We start from the raw sequence: 22,804 nt of genomic DNA, 5'->3' as shown, positions 1-22,804 counted from the left end.
CTTAGTTCAATCACTGCTCGAGTGAAGTTCAAACCAGATCCGACCACGTGCGTCCATTTGACCACCACCGGCTTAGCGATTTGAATGGACCCCCCCCATCACTCCCGGTTGTAGCCAATCGCAACGCTTGGTCAAGACCCCCACCCCCTCCCACACCTGTCCTCACCATCTCAGGTTCTAGCCAATCACAACGCTTTGTCACGACCCCCTTCCCACACCCGCCCCCACTATCGCCGGTTCTATCCAATCACATCGCTTGGTCAAGACCCCCCTCCCACACCTGCCCTCACCATCTCAGGTTCTAGCCAATCAGAACGCTTGGTCAAGCCCCCCCCCCCCGCTTAACGATTAGAATGCCGCGCCCCATCATTGCCGGTTTTGGCCAATCACAATGCTTGGTAAAGCTCCCACCATCCCCGGTTTTGGCCAATCAGAACGCTTGGTCACGACTCCCTCCCACCCCCACCCGCTTAACGATTTAGAATGTCCCGCCCCACTATCGCCGGTTGTGGCCAATCACGACGCTTGGTCACGACCCCACCCGCTTAATAATTTGAATGCACCGCCCCAATCATTGACGATTTTGGCCAATCGCAATGCTCGGTCAAGCCCCCCCCCTTACTCCATCCCCACCACCCGCTTAACGATTAGAATGCCCGGCCCCTCTATCGCCGGTTGTGGCCAATCAGAACGCTTGGTCACGCCCCCACCAGCTTTATTTGAATGCCCCGCCCCAATCACTGACAATTTTGGCCAATCACAATGCTCGGTCAAGCCCCCCCCCCCCCCCCCCCCTTTACTCCACCCCCACCACCCGCTTAACGACTAGAATGCCCCGCCCCATCACCGCCAGCTCTAGCCAATCACAACGCTTAGCCACGACCCCCCTCCCACTCCCCCCTCCCCCGGGTCAAGGCGCGCAGTATAAAAGCGGGGAGCGCGTGGTTGGAGGTGAGATGTGGAGTGCTGTGGCGATGATGGAGCTGATTAAGTAGCAGCGTTAATTAATAATTGGTTATTTTAATTGCGCCGGTGAGGATTTTTTTTGTGGTGTTTAAAAAGTCTGTCGTTATTGAGTGTGTGTGTGTGTACGTGTGTGTGTTTTATTTAGACGTCGGTTTTCTATTTTTATTAAATATTTACAAGCTGGCAAAACTATTTTTTAAAAATATTCTGGAGCTTAAAGGTTCAAGATAAAAGATTCGTATTTTACCTATATACTTTTTTTACGGATTTTAGTGAAATAAAAACTGCTTTCAATTATAGCTATTAATAGTTTAAAATATATATAATTTCCAACCTCTCGCTCAATTTTCTTAGATCCTAAACATTTTTGGGAAATTGAAGCGTTCGATAATCAAATCTAATTATAAACAATTGTACTTCTAATTAGTTACAATTAATCATACTTGTGCATTTTATAACAAATTGCAATTGTATTAAATTTTAACTCATGTAAATGTTCTTCTTACACCACTTACGAAGACGCCTAACGCTTAATTGTTATGCTAATTAATTTCCCCCACTAAACTTGTACACTAATTGAATGTTGCGCCGCTTAACTCAATGAGGATAATCAACGTTCATCAGCCCAATCATCATTAAGCACACGCCCTATTTAACAATTAGGTCGCCTAATTTGCATACGAACCAATTAAGTAAACCCGCCCTCCCCCCCCCGCCTGTCACGTGACCAATTAAAACCTTTAACCCCCCCCCTCCCTGCCTGGCGGAAAACAAACCGGTTTGTGTTAATTGGCAACTCCGAACCGGTTAATTAATTTTGTTTTAAGGGCATTGAATAATCTGTTGAAGAAAAAGCTAAATCATAAAGAGCACGTGACTGGATATCTGTGTGGTGGTGGTGGTGTGGTGAAAGAGCTTTATTGCTCATCGGATTTTTTTTAAAATAAAAGTCCTACGTTAATATTCTGATTGACCGAAAGCGGGCGAATGAATAATAAAAACAACTTTAACAAAGTAGTAACGTCTTAAATGAATGATTACTAGTTATTACCATTAATTGATTAGTTCAGTTAATTCACCACCCCCTCGCCTACCAAAGTCTTCGTCTGCGACGCGACGTTCCGTGGGTACCACGGGAGACGATGATGACGACGATGATGAAGACGATGAAGATGACGATGATGATGACAATGATGAAGATGACCACGATGAAGAAGACAACGTTGATGACGTTGATGACGTTGATGGCGATGAAGATGACGATGATAATGACAATGATGACGACGATGATGAAGATGACGACGATGATGAAGACGACGTTGATGACGATGATGACGATGATGAAGACGATGAAGATGACGTTGATGATGACAACGATGAAGATGACGTTGAGGATGACAACGATGAAGATGACAACGTTGATGATGACAACGATGAAGATGAAGACGATGAAGACGACGAGGATGACGACGACGACGCTGGTGGCGCTCCTCGTGGTGTCCACGCTCCCCGCCGTGGGCCATTGCCGTCCGGCGTCTCGCCGCGACTCCCCGCACAGTGCAGTGCTGGGCCAGGCGCGGTGCCAGGCACGGTGCCTCTCCCTGCACAGCACCCGACTGCAGCTGGGGCAGGTGAGGGGTGGTGGTGGTGGTTTGGCAAGGCAGCAGTGTGCGTGTCAGTATGTGTGTGTGTGTGGGGGTGTTGTTCTTCGTGCTTTTTGGAGTCCCTGACCCTCTGCTCACGATCATTGAGGACCTTCATGATGGTGAGCGGGCCCGGGTAAAACTACGTGGCCGGGAGTCGGAGCCATTCCCTGTACACCTTGGGGTGCGACAGGGGTGTCCTCTGGCTCCCACATTATTTAACAACTATTTTTGACCACGTAGTTCGTGAAGCCTTCAATAGCTGTACCGGAGGAATTTCCATCTGGTACAGATACAATGGGAAGGCTGATCGATGCCCGGGTGCGGTCAAGGGATGGCTCACTATTGCTCAACCACGGTATTATGTATGCCGATGATTTGGTAATCGCTGCTCGCTCAGAGAAGGAGTTGGAGGCGCTGCTGCTTATCGGCCCCACCAAAACTAAGCACCTGCCTGGGTATTTTGTACCATCGGACACTCCACCCCCACAACTCCCAATCGGTGATGGGGCAGTTGTGGAGAGAGTGGAGAGTTTCCCATACCTGGGCAGTGTGCTTATGACCGGCTCCAGTTTAACAGCAGAGGTGTCCGATTCAGTCGAGGGGCAATATCTTTTCATCGGTTGTGTAACGCTGTGTGGAAGCTACCTGGTCTGTCGCTCCGCACTAAGCTTCAGGTCTTCTCGGCCACGGTCATTCCCTCCCTTCTCTACGCTTGCGAAACGTGGACCCCCCTAATGGAACATCTTCGCCGGTTAGAAACATTTAGGCTGGCCTGCTTACGATCCATCCTGGGTTTAACCAGACTGGATTGTGTGAGGAGCTCACAAATCCTTGAAAGATCTGGGCAAGGTCCCATCGGTGAGCTCCTCCGGCGGGCAAGGCTGCGTTGGCTGGGCCATGTAGCCCGCATGCCCAGCCACCTCCTGCCAGCGGGTGTTCGACACTTCACGTGGCCTAAGGTGCACATGGCCTGGCACAAGCGTCGTGGTGACGTCACCGCTACTTAGTGGCGAATGGCGGTTTGTTTGTTTGTGTGTGTGTAGCAATGTGTGTGTTGTCAGTGTGTGTGTTGTCAGTGTGTGTGTTGTCAGTGTGTGTGTGTCAGTGTGCATGTGTCAGTGTGCGTGTCAGTGTGCGTGTGTCAGTGTGTGTGTGTGTGTGTCAGTGTGTGTGTCTGTGTGCAGCAGTGTGTGTGCAGCAGTGTGTGTGCAGCAGTGTGTGTGCAGCAGTGTGTGTGTAGCAGTGTGTGTGTTGTCAGTGTGTGTGTGTCAGTGTGTGTAGCAGTGTGTGTGTTGTCAGTGTGCGTGTGTCAGTGTGTGTGTTGTCAGTGTGTGTGTGTCAGTGTGCGTGTGTCAGTGTGTGTGTCTGTGTGCAGCAGTGTGTGTGTAGCAGTGTGTGTGTTGTCAGTGTGTGTAGCAGTGTGTGTATTGTCAGTGTGTGTGTGTCAGTGTGCGTGTGTCAGTGTGCGTGTGTCAGTGTGTGTGTCTGTGTGCAGCAGTGTGTGTGTAGCAGTGTGTGTTGTCAGTGTGTGTGTGTTGTCAGTGTGTGTGTGTTGTCAGTGTGTGTATGTAGCAGTGTGTGTGTGTTGTCAGTGTGTGTATGTAGCAGTGTGTGTGTAGCAGTGTGTGTAGCAGTGTGTGTGTGTTGTCAGTGTGTGTGTTGTCAGTGTGTGTGTGTTGTCAGTGTGTGTTGTCAGTGTGTGTGTGTAGCGGTGGTGTAGTGGTTAGCGCTACGCTGCGCTACGAACCTGGTCACCCGAGTTGGATTCTCGCTCACGGCCACCACCGGTGACGATTCTCTGAACCGGTTCTGGGACTCCGCCCCTCGTGGTCGACTCAGCCTCAAATGAGTAACCTGGTGCGGTGTGTGCAGTAGTAAACATCGCTAGCACTGGGGGAGAGACAAAGGCGGCCGGGCGTGGTGCTGGCCACCCACCCCCCTCGTGTTCCACAGGCTACACGGGGGATCTTTGTCTTTGTTTGATGTGTACCTGGTATCGGCCAGTCGTCTCAGTCGGTCAACCCATGGCACCTGCTGGGTCTGTCCCGTGACCTCCTGCACCTAGCCTGGCACAGGCGGTGCATCTGTCGGTCGTCTCAGTCGGTCAACCCATGGCACCTGCAGGGTCTGTCCCCGTGACCTCCTGCCAGCGGGCGTTCGACACACCACGCGATAGCCTCAAAGTGCACCTAGCCTGGCACCGCCACTTATTGGCCAATGTTGTACCTGGCGTGGTGTGCAGTAAACATCGTGATGATGGTGGTGATGGTGACCGTGATGATGGCGGGTGATGGTGACCGTGATGAAGGTGGTGATGATGATGGTGGTGGCGATGATGATGATGGTGGTGATGGTGGTGGCGATGATGATGATGATGGTGGTGGCGATGATAATGATGATGGTGGTGATGGCGATGGTGGTGATGATGGCGATGATGATGGTGCTGGCGATGATGATGGTGCTGGTGATGATGGTGGTGATGATGGTGGTGGTGGTGATGGTGGTGATGATGATTATGGTGGTGATGATGATGGTGGTGATGGCGATGATGATGGTGGTGGTGATGGCGATGATGATGGTGGTGGTGATGGCGATGATGGTGGTGGTGATGGCGATGATGATGGTGGTGATGATGATGATGGCGATGATGATGGCGGTGGTGGTGGTGATGATGGTGATGATGATGGCGATGATGATGGTGGTGATGATGATGGAGGTGATGATGATGATGGCGGTGGTGGTGATGGCGATGATGGTGATGGTGATGATGGTGGTGATGATGGTGGTGGTGATGATGATGATGGTGATGATGATGGTGATGATGATGGTGATGATGATGGTGATGATGATGGTGATGATGATGATGGCGATGATGATGATGGCGGTGGTGGTGATGGTGATGGTGATGGCGATGATGGTGATGATGATGGTGGTGATGGCGATGATAATGATGATGGCGGTGGTGGTGATGGCGATGATGATGATGGTCGGATGGCGATGATGATGATGATGATGGGATGGCGATGATGATGATGATGGTGGTGGTGGTGGTGATGGTGGTGGTGGTGATGATGATGGTGGTGGTGGGGATGGCGATGATGTGGTGGTGGTGATGGCGATGATGATGATGGTGGTGGTGATGGCGATGATGATGGTGGTGATGATGATGGTGGTGATGATGATGATGGTGATGATGATGATGGTGGTGATGGCGATGATGATAATGATGATGATGGTGGTGATGGCGATGGCGATGATGATAATGATGATGATGGTGGTGATGGCGATGGCGATGATGATAATGATGATGGTGGTGGTGATGGCGATGATGATAATGATGATGATGGTGATGATGGCGATGTATCCACTGCTCAGTAGCGACCACCCCTACACACCCCCGAAGCCTCTCCCACTGGAGATCTCGACCCATCATCACTCACGTCCCGTGGCGGCGGATAAAGTTTCGGTGGCATTCCTGTGACATTGATGTTGTGGTGGGGTGGGGGGTGGCGATGGGGGACAAATGTGGGGGGGGGGGGGTGATGGGGGAGAAAGGGGGGGGAGGGGTGATGGACCTCCTCTGTATTTTTGTACCTCCTCGAGGCACAGAGGCATCGCATTCTTATTCACCGATGTGATGGACAGACACGGGGACATCCACGGTGGCTAGGAGATGTTAACTACCTCGCCTGGTACACAGGAGGTCGTGGGTTCGATCCCGACCCTGACGACGCCTGCTGCTGCTGTGTATTTGGAGTCTGCGTCTCTCTCCCCCGTGGATTTCCCTCCGGGCTCCTCTGGTTGTTTCCCCTCTCCACGTTTCGAATCGACGTCACCACAGCGTTTAAGAGCACGTGGCGTGCTGATGTCAGTTTCCACGCGATGATGGTGGTGGTGGCGGCGATGGTGATGATGATGGTGGTGGCGGCGATGGTGATGATGATGGCGATGATGGTGATGATGGTGATGATGATGGCGATGATGGCGATGATGATGATGGTGGTGGCGATGGTGATGATGATGGCGATGATGATGGCGATGATGATAATGATGGTGGTGGTGATGATGGTGATGATGGTGATGATGGTGATGGTGGTGGCGATGGTGATGATGATGGCGATGACGATGATGGTGGCGATGGCGATGATGATGATGGTGATGATGGTGGTGGCGATGGTAATGATGATGGTAATGATGATGGTGATGATGATGGTGATGGCATGCGGCGTCACTTGATTGAGCGGCTATCCACTCGTGATGAGCTGGGGTCGCTTGTGAAACTAAACAACGCAATGCTGCAGTTTGTGTAGCGGAGTTCACGGCAGCTGCTGCTGCTACAGCGTGTGGCGTTGAGGCGTCTCGATCTGGCAAGCCGATAGCACCTTGGGGTCTGTCTCTGTGTGAGCGTCCCGATTGTGTGAGCACTTGCCCCAACAGTCTGCCAAGGCTACACGGCGCAGCTTTGTCTGTGTGTGTGTCTGTGTGTGTGTCTGTGTGTACGTGTGTGTACGTGTGTGTGTGTCTGTGTGTACGTGTGTGTGTGTCTGTGTGTACGTGTGTGTGTGTGTGTGTCTGTGTGTACGTGTGTGTGTCTGTGTGTACGTGTGTGTGTGTCTGTGTCTGTCTGTACGTGTGTGTGCGTGTGTGTACGTGTCTATCTGTACGTGTCTGTGTGTGTGTGTCTGTGTGTACGTGTGTGTGTCTGTGTGCGTGTCTGTGTGTGCGTGTGTGTCTGTACGTGTGTGTGCGTATGTGTGTCTGTGTGTACGTGTCTGTGTGTGTGTCTGTGTGTGTGTCTGTGTGCGTGTCTGTGTGTGGGGAGCTGTGGTTAGCGCCACGCTGCGCTGCGAACCCGGCGACCCGAGTTCGATTCCTGCTCACGGCCAACACCGGTGACGATTATCTGAACCGGTGCCGGGCTTCCCCTAGGTCGACTCAGCCTCAAATGAGTACTTGGTGGCGATGTGTAAACATGTGTAAACATCGTCACTGGGGGAGAGACAAAGGCGGCCGGGCGTGGTGCTGGCCACCCACCCCCCTCGTCTACCACAGCGCCGGTAACCTTCATAGGTGCTCGCTAACAGCACTTGCCCCTACAGCCTGTTAGAGGCTACACAGGGGATCTTTGTCTGTGTATAGGTGCTGCTACTCGCTAACAGCACTTGCCCCTACAGCCTGTTAGAGGCTACACGGGGGATCTTTGTCTGTGTATAGGTGCTGCTACTCGATAACAGCACTTGCCCCTACAGCCTGTTAGAGGCTACACGGGGGATCTTTGTCTGTGTGTAGGTGCTGTTGTTACTCGCTAACAGCACTTGCCCCTACAGCCTGTTAGAGGCTACACGGGGGATCTTTGTCTGTGTGTATGTGCTGCTGCTACTCGCTAACAGCACTTGCCCCTACAGCCTGTTAGAGGCTACACGGGGGATCTTTGTCTGTGTATAGGTGCTGCTGTTACTCGCTAACAGCACTTGCCCCTACAGCCTGTTAGAGGCTACACGGGGGATCTTTGTCTGTGTATAGGTGCTGCTGCTACTCGCTTACAGCACTTGCCCCTACAGCCTGTTAGAGGCTACACGGGGGACCTTTGTCTGTGTATAGGTGCTGCTGCTACTCGCTAACAGCACTTGCCCCTACAGCTTGTTAGAGGCTACACGGGGGATCTTTGTCTGTGTATAGGTGCTGTTGCTGCTCGCTAACAGCACTTGCCCCTACAGCCTGTTAGAGGCTACACGGGGGATCTTTGTCTGTGTATAGGTGCTGCTGCTACTCGCTAACAGCACTTGCCCCTACAGTCGTGTTAGAGGCTACACGGGGGACCTTTGTCTGTGTATAGGTGCTGCTGCTACTCGCTAACAGCACTTGCCCCTACAGCTTGTTAGAGGCTACACGGGGGATCTTTGTCTGTGTATAGGTGCTGTTGCTGCTCGCTAACAGCACTTGCCCCTACAGCCTGTTAGAGGCTACACGGGGGATCTTTGTCTGTGTATAGGTGCTGCTGCTACTCGCTAACAGCACTTGCCCCTACAGTCGTGTTAGAGGCTACACGGGAGGTCTCCGTCTGTATTTATGTGAGTGCGTTAATCAAACGGGTAACACATAAACACACACACACATTCATGCGTAAACACAATCGCACACAAGACAAAGATCCCCCGTGTAACCTCTAACAGGCTGTCGGGACAAGTGCTGTTAGTAGCGAGTATCAGCAGCTGCTATGAAGGCTACCGGCGCTGTGACCACTCACTCAATCACACACTCACACATTCACATACTCACACACACACTCACTCACCCACACACTCACCCACACACTCACTCACACACTCACTCAATCACACACTCACTCACACACTCACTCAATCACACACTCACTCACACACTCACACACACTCAAACATTCACTCACACACACTCAAACACTCACTCACACACTCACTCAATCACACACTCACTCACACACTCGCTCACACTCACACACTCACTCAATCACACACTCACTCACACACTCACTCACTCAATCACACACTCACTCAATCACACACTCACTCACACACTCACACTCACTCACACACTCACTCAATCACACACTCAATCACACACTCACTCACTCAATCACACACTCACTCAATCACACACTCACCCACACACTCACTCACACACACACTCACACACTCACTCACACACTCACTCAATCACACACTCACTCACACACTCACTCACTCAATCACACACTCAATCACACACTCACTCACACACTCACTCACACACTCACCCACACACTCACTCACACACTCACTCACACACACACTCACTCACACACTCACTCATACTCACTCACTCAATCACACACTCACTCACACGCTCACTCACACACACTCAAACACTCACTCAATCACACACTCACACACTCACTCAATCACACACTCACACACTCACTCACACTCACTCACTCATTCACACACTCACACACACACACTCACACACTTACTCACACATTCACATGCTCACACACTCACTCACACACTCACTCACACATTCACTCACTCACACACTCACACACACTCACACATTCACATACTCACACACTCACACATTCACTCACTCACACACTTCCACACTCACTCACACACTCACTCACATACACACTCACTCACACACTTACTCACACATTCACATACTCACACACTCACTCACACACTCACTCACACATTCACATACTCACACATTCACTCACACACTCACACATTCATATACTCACTCACACACTGACACACTCACTCACACACTCACACATTCACATACTCACACACACACTCACACATTCACTCACACATTCACATGCTCACACACTCACACACTCACTCACACATTCACATACTCACACATTCACTCACACACTCACACATTCATATACTCACTCAAACTGACACACTCACACACTCACTCACACATTCACATACTCACACACTCACACATTCATATACTCACTCACTCACACACTGACACACTCACTCACACACTCACACATTCACATACTCACACACACACTCACACATTCACATACTCACACACACACTCACACACTCACTCACACACTCACTCGCACACTCACACATTCACTCACTCACACACTCACATACTCACTCACACACATACTCATACACTCACGTACTCACATACACACTCACACACCTACTCACACACTCACATACACATACACTCACACACTCACATACACACACATACTCACACACTCACACACTCTCATACTCACACACTCACACACACTCACACATCCACCACACAGACACTCACAGACGTCCGAGTGTAAACAGTCACCGTGTGGAGGAGACAAAGACGACAAAGATCCCCGCGTGTCTACAGACCCCCTGGACGGGAACCTTTTTGTGTTGTTGGTGCTGGTGGGAAAGTGGTGGGGGTGGTGGGTGGTGGGGGTGGTGGGTGGTGGGTAGTGGGTGGGTGTCTTACTATCCTAGTGGCACAAGTAGCTACACATTCTACTTATCAGTGTCTTATTATCCTAGTAGCACAAGTAGCTACACATTCTACTTATCAGTGTCTTATTATCCTAGTAGCACAAGTAGCTACACATTATACTTATCAGTGGTCTTACTATACTGGTAGCACAAGTAGCTACACATTCTACTTATCATTGTCTTACTATCCTAGTGGCACAAGTAGCTACACATTATACTTATCAGTGTCTTATTATCCTAGTACCACAAGTAGCTACACATTCTACTTATCAGTGTCTTACTATCCTAGTAACACAAGTAGCTACACATTCTACTTATCAGTGTCTTACTATCCTAGTAGCACAAGTAGCTACACATTCTACTTATCAGTTTCTTACTATCTTAGTAACACAAGTAGCTACACATTCTACTTATCAATGTCTTACTATCCTAGTAGCACAAGTAGCTACACATTCTACTTATCACTGTCTTACTATCCTAGTAACACAAGTAGCTACACATTCTACTTATCAGTGTCTTATTATCCTAGTAACACAAGTAGCTACACATTCTACGTATCAGTTTCTTACTATCCTAGTAGCACAAGTAGCTACACATTCTACTTATCAGTGTCTTATTATCCTAGTAACACAAGTAGCTACACATTATACTTATCAGTATCTTACTATACTAGTAGCACAAGTAGCTACACATTCTACTTATCAGTGTCTTACTATCCTAGTAACACAAGTAGCGACACATTCTACTTATCAGTGTCTTACTATCTTAGTAGCACAAGTAGCTACACATTTTGCTTATCAATGTCTTACTATCCTAGTAGCACAAGTAGCTACACATTCAACTTATCAGTGTCTTACTATCCTAGTAGCACAAGTAGCTACACATTCTACTTATCAGTGTCTTATTATCCTAGTAGCACAAGTAGCTACACATTCTACTTATCAGTGTCTTACTATCCTAGTAACACAAGTAGCTACACATTCTACTTATCAGTGTCTTATTATCCTAGTAGCACAAGTAGCTACACATTCTACTTATCAGTGTCTTACTATCCTAGTAACACAAGTAGCTACACATTCTACTTATCAGTGTCTTATTATCCTAGTGGCACAAGTAGCTACACATTCTCTACTTATCAGTGTCTTATTATCCTAGTAACACAAGTAGCTACACATTCTACTTATCAGTGTCTTACTATCCTAGTAGCACAAGTAGCTACACATTCTACTTATCACTGTCTTATTATCCTAGTAGCACAAGTAGCTACACATTCTACTTATCAGTGTCTTACTATCCTAGTAACACAAGTAGCTACACATTCTACTTATCAGTGTCTTACTATCCTAGTAGCACAAGTAGCTACACATTATACTTATCAGTGTCTTATTATCCTAGTAACACAAGTAGCTACACATTCTACTTATCACTGTCTTACTATCCTAGTACCACAAGTAGCTACACATTATACTTATCAGTGTCTTATTATCCTAATAGCACTAATAGCTAACACAATCTACTTATCAGTGTCTTATTATCCTAGTAGCACAAGTAGCTACACATTCTACTTATCACTGTCTTACTATCCTTGTAGTACAAGTAGCTACACATTCTACTTATCATTGTCTTACTATCCTAGTAGCACAAGTAGCTACACATTCTACTTATCAGTGTCTTACTATCCTAGTAACACAAGTAGCTACACATTCTACTTATCAATGTCTTATTATCCTAGTAACACAAGTAGCTACACATTCTACTTATCAGTGTCTTACTATCCTAGTAGCACAAGTAGCTACACATTCTACTTATCACTGTCTTACTATCCTAGTAACACAAGTAGCTATACATTCTACTTATCAGTGTCTTATTATCCTAGTAGCACAAGTGGCTACACATTCTACTTATCACTGTCTTACTATCCTAGTAGCACAAGTAGCTACACATTCTACTTATCACTGTCTTATTATCCTAGTAGCACAAGTAGCTACACATTCTACTTATCAGTGTCTTACTATCCTATTAACACAAGTAGCTACACATTCTACTTATCAGTGTCTTACTATCCTAGTAGCACAAGTAGCTACACATTATACTTATCAGTGTCTTATTATCCTAGTAACACACGTAGCTACACATTCTACTTATCACTGTCTTACTATCCTAGTACCACAAGTAGCTACACATTATACTTATCAGTGTCTTATTATCCTAATAGCACTAATAGCTAACACAATCTACTTATCAGTGTCTTATTATCCTAGTAGCACAAGTAGCTACACATTCTACTTATCACTGTCTTACTATCCTTGTAGTACAAGTAGCTACACATTCTACTTATCATTGTCTTACTATCCTAGTAGCACAAGTAGCTACACATTCTACTTATCAGTGTCTTACTATCCTAGTAACACAAGTAGCTACACATTCTACTTATCAGTGTCTTATTATCCTAGTAACACAAGTAGCTACACATTCTACTTATCAGTGTCTTACTATCCTAGTAGCACAAGTAGCTACACATTCTACTTATCACTGTCTTACTATCCTAGTAACACAAGTAGCTATACATTCTACTTATCAGTGTCTTATTATCCTAGTAGCACAAGTGGCTACACATTCTACTTATCACTGTCTTACTATCTTAGTAACACAAGTAGCTACACATTCTACTTATCACTGTCTTACTATCTTAGTAACACAAGTAGCTACAAATTCTACTTATCAGTGTGTTACTATCCTAGTAACACAAGTAGCTACACATTCTACTTATCAGTGTCTTACTATCCTAGTAACACAAGTAGCTACACATTCTACTTATCAGTGGTTTTACTATCCTAGTAACACAAGTAGCTACACATTCTACTTATTAGTGTCTTATTATCCTAGTAACACAAGTAGCTACACATTCTACTTATTGTCTTATTATCCTAGTGGCACAAGTAGCTACACATTCTACTTATCAGTGTCTTATTATCCTAGTAACACAAGTAGCTACACATTCTACTTATCATTATCTTACTATCCTAGTGGCACAAGTAGCTACACATTCTACTTATCAGTGTCTTATTATCCTAGTAACACAAGTAGCTACACATTCTACTTATCAGTGTCTTACTATCCTAGTAACACAAGTAGCTACACATTCTACTTATCAGTGGTTTTACTATCCTAGTAACACAAGTAGCTACACATTCTACTTATTAGTGTCTTATTATCCTAGTAACACAAGTAGCTACACATTCTACTTATTGTCTTATTATCCTAGTGGCACAAGTAGCTACACATTCTACTTATCAGTGTCTTATTATCCTGGTAACACAAGTAGCTACACATTCTCTACTTATCAGTGTCTTACTATCCTAGTAACACAAGTAGCTACACATTCTACTTATCACTGTCTTATTATCCTAGTAACACAAGTAGCTACACATTATACTTATCACTGTCTTATTATCCTAGTAACACAAGTAGCTACACATTCTACTTATCACTGTCTTATTATCCTAGTAACACAAGTAGCTACACATTCTACTTATCATTATCTTACTATCCTAGTAACACAAGTAGCTACACATTCTACTTATCATTATCTTACTATCCTAGTGGCACAAGTAGCTACACATTCTACTTATCAGTGTCTTATTATCCTAGTAACACAAGTAGCTACACATTCTACTTATCAGTGTCTTACTATCCTAGTAACACAAGTAGCTACACATTCTACTTATCAGTGGTTTTACTATCCTAGTAACACAAGTAGCTACACATTCTACTTATTAGTGTCTTATTATCCTAGTAACACAAGTAGCTACACATTCTACTTATTGTCTTATTATCCTAGTGGCACAAGTAGCTACACATTCTACTTATCAGTGTCTTATTATCCTAGTAACACAAGTAGCTACACATTCTACTTATTGTCTTATTATCCTAGTGGCACAAGTAGCTACACATTCTACTTATCAGTGTCTTATTATCCTGGTAACACAAGTAGCTACACATTCTCTACTTATCAGTGTCTTACTATCCTAGTAACACAAGTAGCTACACATTCTACTTATCACTGTCTTATTATCCTAGTAACACAAGTAGCTACACATTATACTTATCACTGTCTTATTATCCTAGTAACACAAGTAGCTACACATTCTACTTATTGTCTTATTATCCTAGTGGCACAAGTAGCTACACATTCTACTTATCAGTGTCTTATTATCCTGGTAACACAAGTAGCTACACATTCTCTACTTATCATTGTCTTACTATCCTAGTAACACAAGTAGCTACACATTCTACTTATCACTGTCTTACTATCCTAGTAACACAAGTAGCTACACATTCTACGTATCAATGTCTTACTATCCTAGTAACACAAGTAGCTACACATTCTCTACTTATCAGTGTCTTATTATCCTAGTAACACGAGTAGCTACACATTCTACTTATCACTGTCTTACTATCCTAGTAACACAAGTAGCTACACATTCTACTTATCAGTGTCTTACTATCCTAGTAACACAAGTAGCTACACATTCTACGTATCATTATCTTACTATCCTAGTGGCACAAGTAGCTACACATTCTACTTATCACTGTCTTATTATCCTAGTAACACAAGTAGCTACACATTATACTTATCACGGTCTTATTATCCTAGTAACACAAGCAGCTACACATTCTACTTATTGTCTTATTATCCTAGTGGCACAAGTAGCTACACATTCTACTTATCAGTGTCTTATTATCCTGGTAACACAAGTAGCTACACATTCTCTACTTATCATTGTCTTACTATCCTAGTAACACAAGTAGCTACACATTCTACTTATCACTGTCTTACTATCCTAGTAACACAAGTAGCTACACATTCTACTTATCAATGTCTTACTATCCTAGTAACACAAGTAGCTACACATTCTCTACTTATCAGTGTCTTATTATCCTAGTAACACGAGTAGCTACACATTCTACTTATCACTGTCTTACTATCCTAGTAACACAAGTAGCTACACATTCTACTTATCAGTGTCTTACTATCCTAGTAACACAAGTAGCTACACATTCTACTTATCATTATCTTACTATCCTAGTGGCACAAGTAGCTACACATTCTACTTATCACTGTCTTATTATCCTAGTAACACAAGTAGCTACACATTATACTTATCACGGTCTTATTATCCTAGTAACACAAGCAGCTACACATTCTACTTATTGTCTTATTATCCTAGTGGCACAAGTAGCTACACATTCTACTTATCAGTGTCTTATTATCCTGGTAACACAAGTAGCTACACATTCTCTACTTATCATTGTCTTACTATCCTAGTAACACAAGTAGCTACACATTCTACTTATCACTGTCTTACTATCCTAGTAACACAAGTAGCTACACATTCTACTTATCAATGTCTTACTATCCTAGTAACACAAGTAGCTACACATTCTCTACTTATCAGTGTCTTATTATCCTAGTAACACGAGTAGCTACACATTCTACTTATCACTGTCTTACTATCCTAGTAACACAAGTAGCTACACATTCTACTTATCAGTGTCTTACTATCCTAGTAACACAAGTAGCTACACATTCTACTTATCATTATCTTACTATCCTAGTGGCACAAGTAGCTACACATTCTACTTATCAGTGTCTTATTATCCTAGTAACACAAGTAGCTACACATTCTACTTATCAGTGTCTTACTATCCTAGTAACACGAGTAGCTACATATGCTACGTGCCCCACACTTTCAAGAGCCCCGCGCTAAATGCTTTCAAGCTATCAATTCCGGTTCAGTGATTCTCCACTTGCTCTATTACTATAGTACTATACCGCCCCTCGACTTTTACTTACGACTGGGTGTTTAAGGTTAGCGATTTGTCGTATCGTCTGGCTTGTATGGCAAATGGAAAAAAAAAACACAATTACAGTAAAACCTTGGCATTGCGAGCATAATTCCTTCCAGAAACGTGTTTGTAATCCAAAGCACTCGTATATCAAAGCGCCCGTAGTATATCAGTTGTGATCACGTGACGCTCGGCGAGACGAAGCGTACTTACACGTTACGCTGCTCGTATTTGCAAGACCCTCGCTCGTTTATCAAGTTAATATTTATCTACAAATCTGCTCGTCTTGCAAAAAACACTCGCAGGCCAAGTTAGTCGCAATCCACAAGGTTTTACTGTATTTTGAACTTCTATCGCGATTTGGAAAACTGTTGTTGTAATGTTCTTACCCCGTGCCCACTACTTAGACCATCTGTGATCAAGAGCTTTATAGCTCATCAAGTGCTGTTAGCGAGTAGCAACAGCAGCACCTATACACAGACAAAGATCCCCCGTGTAGCCTCTAACAGGCTGTAGGGGCAAGTGCTGTTAGCGAGTAGCAGCAGAACCTATACACAGACAAAGATCCCCCGTGTAGCCTCTAACAGGCTGTAGGGGCAAGTGCTGTTAGCGAGTAGCAGCAGCACCTATACAGACAAAGATCCCCCGTGTAGCCTCTAACAGGCTGTAGGGGCAAGTGCTGTTAGCGAGTAGCAGCAGCGCCTATACACAGACAAAGATCCCCCGTGTAGCCTCTAACAGGCTGTAGGGGCAAGTGCTGTTAGCGAGTAGCAGCACCTATACACAGACAAAGATCCCCCGTGTAGCCTCTAACAGACTGTAGGGGCAAGTGCTGTTAGCGAGTAGCAGCAGCACCTATACACAAACAAAGATCCCCCGTGTAGCCTCTAACAGGCTGTAGGGGCAAGTGCTGTTAGCGAGTAGCAGCAGCGCCTATACACAGACAAAGATCCCCCGTGCAGCCTCTAACAGGCTGTAGGGGCAAGTGCTGTTAGCGAGTAGCAGCAGCACCTATACAGACAAAGATCCCCCGTGTAGCCTCTAACAGGCTGTAGGGGCAAGTGCTGTTAGCGAGTAGCAGCAACACCTATACACAGACAAAGATCCCCCGTGTAGCCTCTAACAGACTAGGGGCAAGTGCTGTTAGCGAGTAGCAGCAGCACCTATACACAGACAAAGATCCCCCGTGTAGCCTCTAACAGGCTGTAGGGGCAAGTGCTGTTAGCGAGTAGCAGCAGCACCTATACACAGACAAAGATCCCCCGTGTAGCCTCTAATAGACTGTAGGGGCAAGTGCTGTTAGCGAGTAGCAGCAGCGCCTATACACAGACAAAGATCCCCCGTGTAGCCTCTAACAGGCTGTAGGGGCAAGTGCTGTTAGCGAGTAGCAGCAGCACCTATACACAGACAAAGGTCCCCCGTGTAGCCTCTAACAGGCTGTAGGGGCAAGTGCTGTTAGCGAGTAGCAGCAGCACCTATACACAGACAAAGATCCCCCGTGTAGCCTCTAACAGGCTGTAGGGGCAAGTGCTGTTAGCGAGTAGCAGCAACACCTATACACAGACAAAGATCCCCCGTGTAGCCTCTAACAGGCTGTAGGAGCAAGTGCTGTTAGCGAGTAGCAGCAGCACCTATACACAGACAAAGATCCCCCGTGTAGCCTCTAACAGGCTGTAGGGGCAAGTGCTGTTAGCGAGTAGCACCTATGAAGGCTACCGGCGCTGTGGCACACGAGGGGGTGGGGTGGGCAGCACCACGCCCGGCCGCCTTTGTCTCTCCCTCAGTGCTAGCGATGTTCACTACACACCGCACCAGGTTACTCATTTGAGGCTGAGTCGACCTAGGGGAGGAGGCCCAGGACCGGTTCAGAGAATCGTCACCGGTGGTGGCCGTGAGTGGGAATCGAACCCGGGTCGCCGGGTTCGTAGCGCAGCGTAGCGCTAACCACTACACCACCGCTCCCCACACACACACACATACACACTGACACACACACTGACACACACACTGACATACACACTGACACACACACTGACACGTACATACACACTGACACGTACATACACACTGACACGTACATACACACTGACACGTACACACACACACGTACACACACACACGTACACACACACACGTACACACACTGACACACACACTGACACACACACTGACACACACACTGACACACACACTGACACACACACTGACACACACGTACACACTGAAACACACGAACATACTCACACACACGAACACACTGACACTGACACACACACTGACACGTACACACACACTGACACGTACACACACACACGTACACACACGCACGTACGTACACACACACGTTCACACACACTGACACACACACGTACACGTGCATACCTTTCTAACAAAAACAGAGGCCCTTCGCAATAGGAGAGGATTAAATAGTGGCCGGTAAGGAATGTGCGTGCGTGTGTGCGTGCGTGTGTACACACGTGTGTGTGTCAGTGTGTCAGGGTGTGTGTCAGGGTGTGTGTCAGTGTCTGTGTCAGTGTGTGTGTCAGTGTGTCAGGGTGTGTGTCAGTTTATCTGTGTGTCAGTGTGTGCGTCTGTTTGTGTGTGTTATTGTGTGTGTGTCAGTGTGCCAGTGTGTGTGTGTGTCAGCGTGTCTGTGTCATTGTGTCAATGTCTGTGTCAGTGTGGGTGCGTCTGTTTGTATGTGTCAGTGTGTGTTTCAGTGTGTGTGTCAGTGTGTGTGTGTCAGTGTGTGTGTTTCAGTGTGTGTGTAAGTGTGTGTATCAGTGTCTTTGTGTGTCTGTGTGTCTTTGAGTGTCTTTGTGTGTCTGTGTGTCAGTGTCTTTGTGTGTCTGTGTGTCAGTGTCTTTGTGTGTCTGTGTGTCAGTGTGTGTCTGTGCGGAGCCCCAGTGCGGTTTCAGGAAAGGGCGGTCCTGCACAGATGCCATATTTTCTGTCCGTCTGCTACAGCAGAGGTGTAGGGAATTCCAACAAGACCTACATCTCTGCTTTATTGACCTGGTCAAGGCCTATGATACTATCAATAGGCCTGGGCTCTGGTGTTGTTCTTCGTGCTTTTGGAGTACCTGACCCTCTGCTCACGATCATTAAGGACCTTCATGATGGTGAGCGGGCCCGGGTAAAACTACTTGGCTAGCAGTCAGAGCCATTCCCTGTACACCTTGGGGTGCGACAGGGATGTCCTCTGGCTCCCACATTATTTAACATCTATTTCGACCACGTAGTTCGTGAAGCCTTCAATAGCTGTACCGGGGGAATCTCCATATGGTACAGATATAATGGGAGGCTGATCGATGCCCGGGTGCGGTCAAGGGATGGCTCCCTATTGCTCAACCACGTTATGTATGCTGATGATTTGGTAATAGCTGCTCATTCAGAGGAGGAGTTGGAGACGCTGCTGCTGAGACTGGAGCGTGCCACTAAGAGATGGGGCCTTACCATCAGCCCCACCAAAACTAAGCACCTGCCTGGGTATTTTGTACCATCGGACACTCCACCCCCACAACTCCCAATCGGTGATTGGGCAGTTATGGAGTGAGTGGAAAGTTTCCCATACCTGGGCAGTGTGCTTATGACTGGCTCCAGTTTGACAGCAGAGGTCTCACTCCGAATCAGTCGAGCGGCATTATCTTTTCATCGGTTGCGTAACGCTGTGTGGAAGCTACCTGGTCTGTCGCTCCGCACTAAGCTTCAGGTCTTCTCGGCCACGGTTATTCCCTCCCTTCTCTACGCTTGCCAAACGTGGACCCCCCTATGGAACATCTTCGCCGGTTATAAACATTTATGCTGGCCTGCCTACGATCCAGCCTGGGTTTAACCAGACTGGATTGTGTGAGGAGCTCACAAATCCTTGAAAGATCTGGGCAGGGTCCTATTGGTGAGCTCCTCCCGCGGGCAAGGCTGCGATGGCTGGGTCATGTAGCCCGCATGCCCAGACACCGCATGCCGAAACAGCTTTTGTTCGGCCGGATCGAGGGGGCTAAGCAGGCGCGGCACGGGCTAGAGAAGAGATGGAGTGATGTGGTACAGGAGGACGTGGAGCTGAGTGGACTTGCCGATGACTGGTACTAGCGGTGTCAAGATCGGCCTCTGTGGAGGAGGCTCGTGAAGGATGCTACTGGGCAGTTGGAGGCAGTCGCGCTCCAACAACAACGGAGGGCGGAGGAGCGACGCTCACAACAACGAGCGGAGCGCCGGGTGGCTAAAGCGCAGCAGGTTGGCACAGTTAGGGGGCACAGGTGGTGCATCAGCAAGTCATCTCAGTCAGTAGACCCATGGCACCTGGGTCTGCCCCGTGACTTCCTGCCAGCGGGCGTTCGACACTCCACGTGGCCTCAAGGTGCACATAGCCTGGCACAAGCGTCGTGGTGACGTCACCGCCACTTAGTGGCGAATGGCGGTTGTTGTTGTCTGTGTATCAGTGTGTGTGTGTACACACGTGTGTGTGTATCAGTGTGTGTGTGTACACACGTGTGTGTGTATCAGTGTGTGTGTGTACACACGTGTGTGTGTGTACACACGTGTGTGTGTGTACACACGTGTGTGTGTGTACACACGTGTGTGTGTGTACACACGTGTGTGTGTGTATCAGTGTGTGTGTGTATCAGTGTGTGTGTGTATCAGTGTGTGTGTGTACACACGTGTGTGTGTGTATCAGTGTGTGTGTGTGTGTACACACGTGTGTGTGTATCAGTGTGTGTGTGTGTACACACGTGTGTGTGTGTGTCCAGTGTGTGTGTGTCCAGTGTGTGTGTGTCCAGTGTGTGTGTGTGTGTGTACACACGTGTGTGTGTATCAGTGTGTGTGTGTGTACACACGTGTGTGTGTGTCCAGTGTGTGTGTGTGTACACACGTGTGTGTGTGTCAGTGTGTCTGTGTGTGTGTCAGTGTGTCTGTGTGTGTGTACACACGTGTGTGTGTGTGTGTGTACACACGTGTGTGTGTGTGTGTACACACGTGTGTGTGTGTGTGTGTACACACGTGTGTGTGTGTGTACACACGTGTGTGTGTGTGTACACACGTGTGTGTGTGTGTGTACACACGTGTGTGTGTGTGTGTGTACACACGTGTGTGTGTGTGTGTGTACACACGTGTGTGTGTGTGTGTGTACACACGTGTGTGTGTGTGTGTGTACACACGTGTGTGTGTGTGTGTGTACACACGTGTGTGTGTGTGTCAGTGTGTGTGTGTGTGTACACACGTGTGTGTGTGTCAGTGTGTGTGTGTGTGTACACACGTGTGTGTGTGTGTCTCAGTGTGTGTGTGTGTACACACGTGTGTGTACACACGTGTGTGTTTGTGTCAGTGTCAGTGTGTCAGTGTCTTTGTGTGTGTTCATAGCTGTGTGAGTGTGGGGAGTGGGGGATAGAAAGGCGGCCGGGCGTGGTGCTGGCCATAGTTGCTGCTGCTACTTACTAACAGCACTTAGCCCTACAGCCTGTTAGAGGCTACACGGGGGATCTTTGTCTGTGTATAGGTGCTGCTGCTACTCGCTAACAGCACTTGCCCCTACAGCCTGTTAGAGGCTACACGGGGGATCTTTGTCTGTGTATAGGTGCTGCTGCTACTCGCTAACAGCACTTGCCCCTACAGCCTGTTAGAGGCTACACGGGGGATCTTTGTCTTTGTGTCGTCTAATGTGGAGAATGCCTTAACTCTGTCCCACTGTCTCTCTCTGTCTCTGTCTGTGTCACTCTGTCTGTCTCTGTCTCTCTGTCTCTCTGTCTCTGTCTCCCTGGTCTGTCTATCTCTCTGTGTCTCTCTGTGTCTCTCTCTCTGTGTGTCTCACCCTGTGTGTCTCTCTCTGTGTCTCTTTGTGCGTCTCTCTCTCTGTTTCTCTCTCTCTGTGTCTCTCTCTCTGTCTATCTCTGTGTCTTTCTCCGTGTATATTTCTCTCTGTCTCACTCTCTCTGTCTATCTCTCTCTCTGTGTCTCTCTATCTCTCTTTCTCTCTGTGTCTCTCTCCCTGTCTCTCTCTCTCTGTGTCTCTCTCCCTGTCTCTCTCCCTGTTTTTCTCTCTGTGTCTCTCTCTCTGTGTGTGTCTCTCTCTGTGCCTCTCTCTGTCTATCTCTCTCTGTGTCTCTCTCTTTCTCTCTGTCTTTCTCTGTGTGTCTCTCTCTGTGTCTCACTCTCTGTGTGTCTCTCTCTGTGTCTCACTCTCTCTGTCTCTCTCTCTGTGTCTCTCTCTGTCTCTCTTTCTCTCTGTGTCTCTCTCCCTGTCTCTCTCTCTGTGTCTCTCTCTGTCTCTCTCTGTGTCTCTCTCTGTCTATCTCTCTCTCTGTCTCTCTCTGTGTCTCACTCTCTCTGTCTCTTTTTCTCTCTGTG

At 47.2% G+C, this 22,804-nt stretch overlaps 1 protein-coding gene across 1 annotated transcript in view; it reads left to right on the top strand.

The window, feature by feature from the left end:
• The first annotated feature begins 867 nt into the window (after positions 1 to 867).
• The window catches only part of LOC116937386 (anosmin-1-like), an 83,536-nt gene continuing 61,599 nt past the window's right edge, over positions 868 to 22,804 (top strand). The window contains exon 1 of the mRNA XM_076055210.1: positions 868 to 2,597. Coding sequence (XP_075911325.1) covers positions 2,109 to 2,597 — 489 coding nt within the window. The 5' untranslated portion in view covers positions 868 to 2,108. The remainder of the gene's footprint in view (positions 2,598 to 22,804) is intronic.

Source organism: Petromyzon marinus, chromosome 70 (genome assembly GCF_048934315.1).
Source record: "Petromyzon marinus isolate PM22_M1 ecotype Great Lakes invasive population chromosome 70, UKy_Petmar_22M1.pri1.0, whole genome shotgun sequence".
Classification (NCBI taxonomy): domain Eukaryota; kingdom Metazoa; phylum Chordata; class Hyperoartia; order Petromyzontiformes; family Petromyzontidae; genus Petromyzon; species Petromyzon marinus.
Note: the sequence above shows the minus strand (reverse complement) of the source record. Positions and strands in the feature narration are given on the sequence as shown.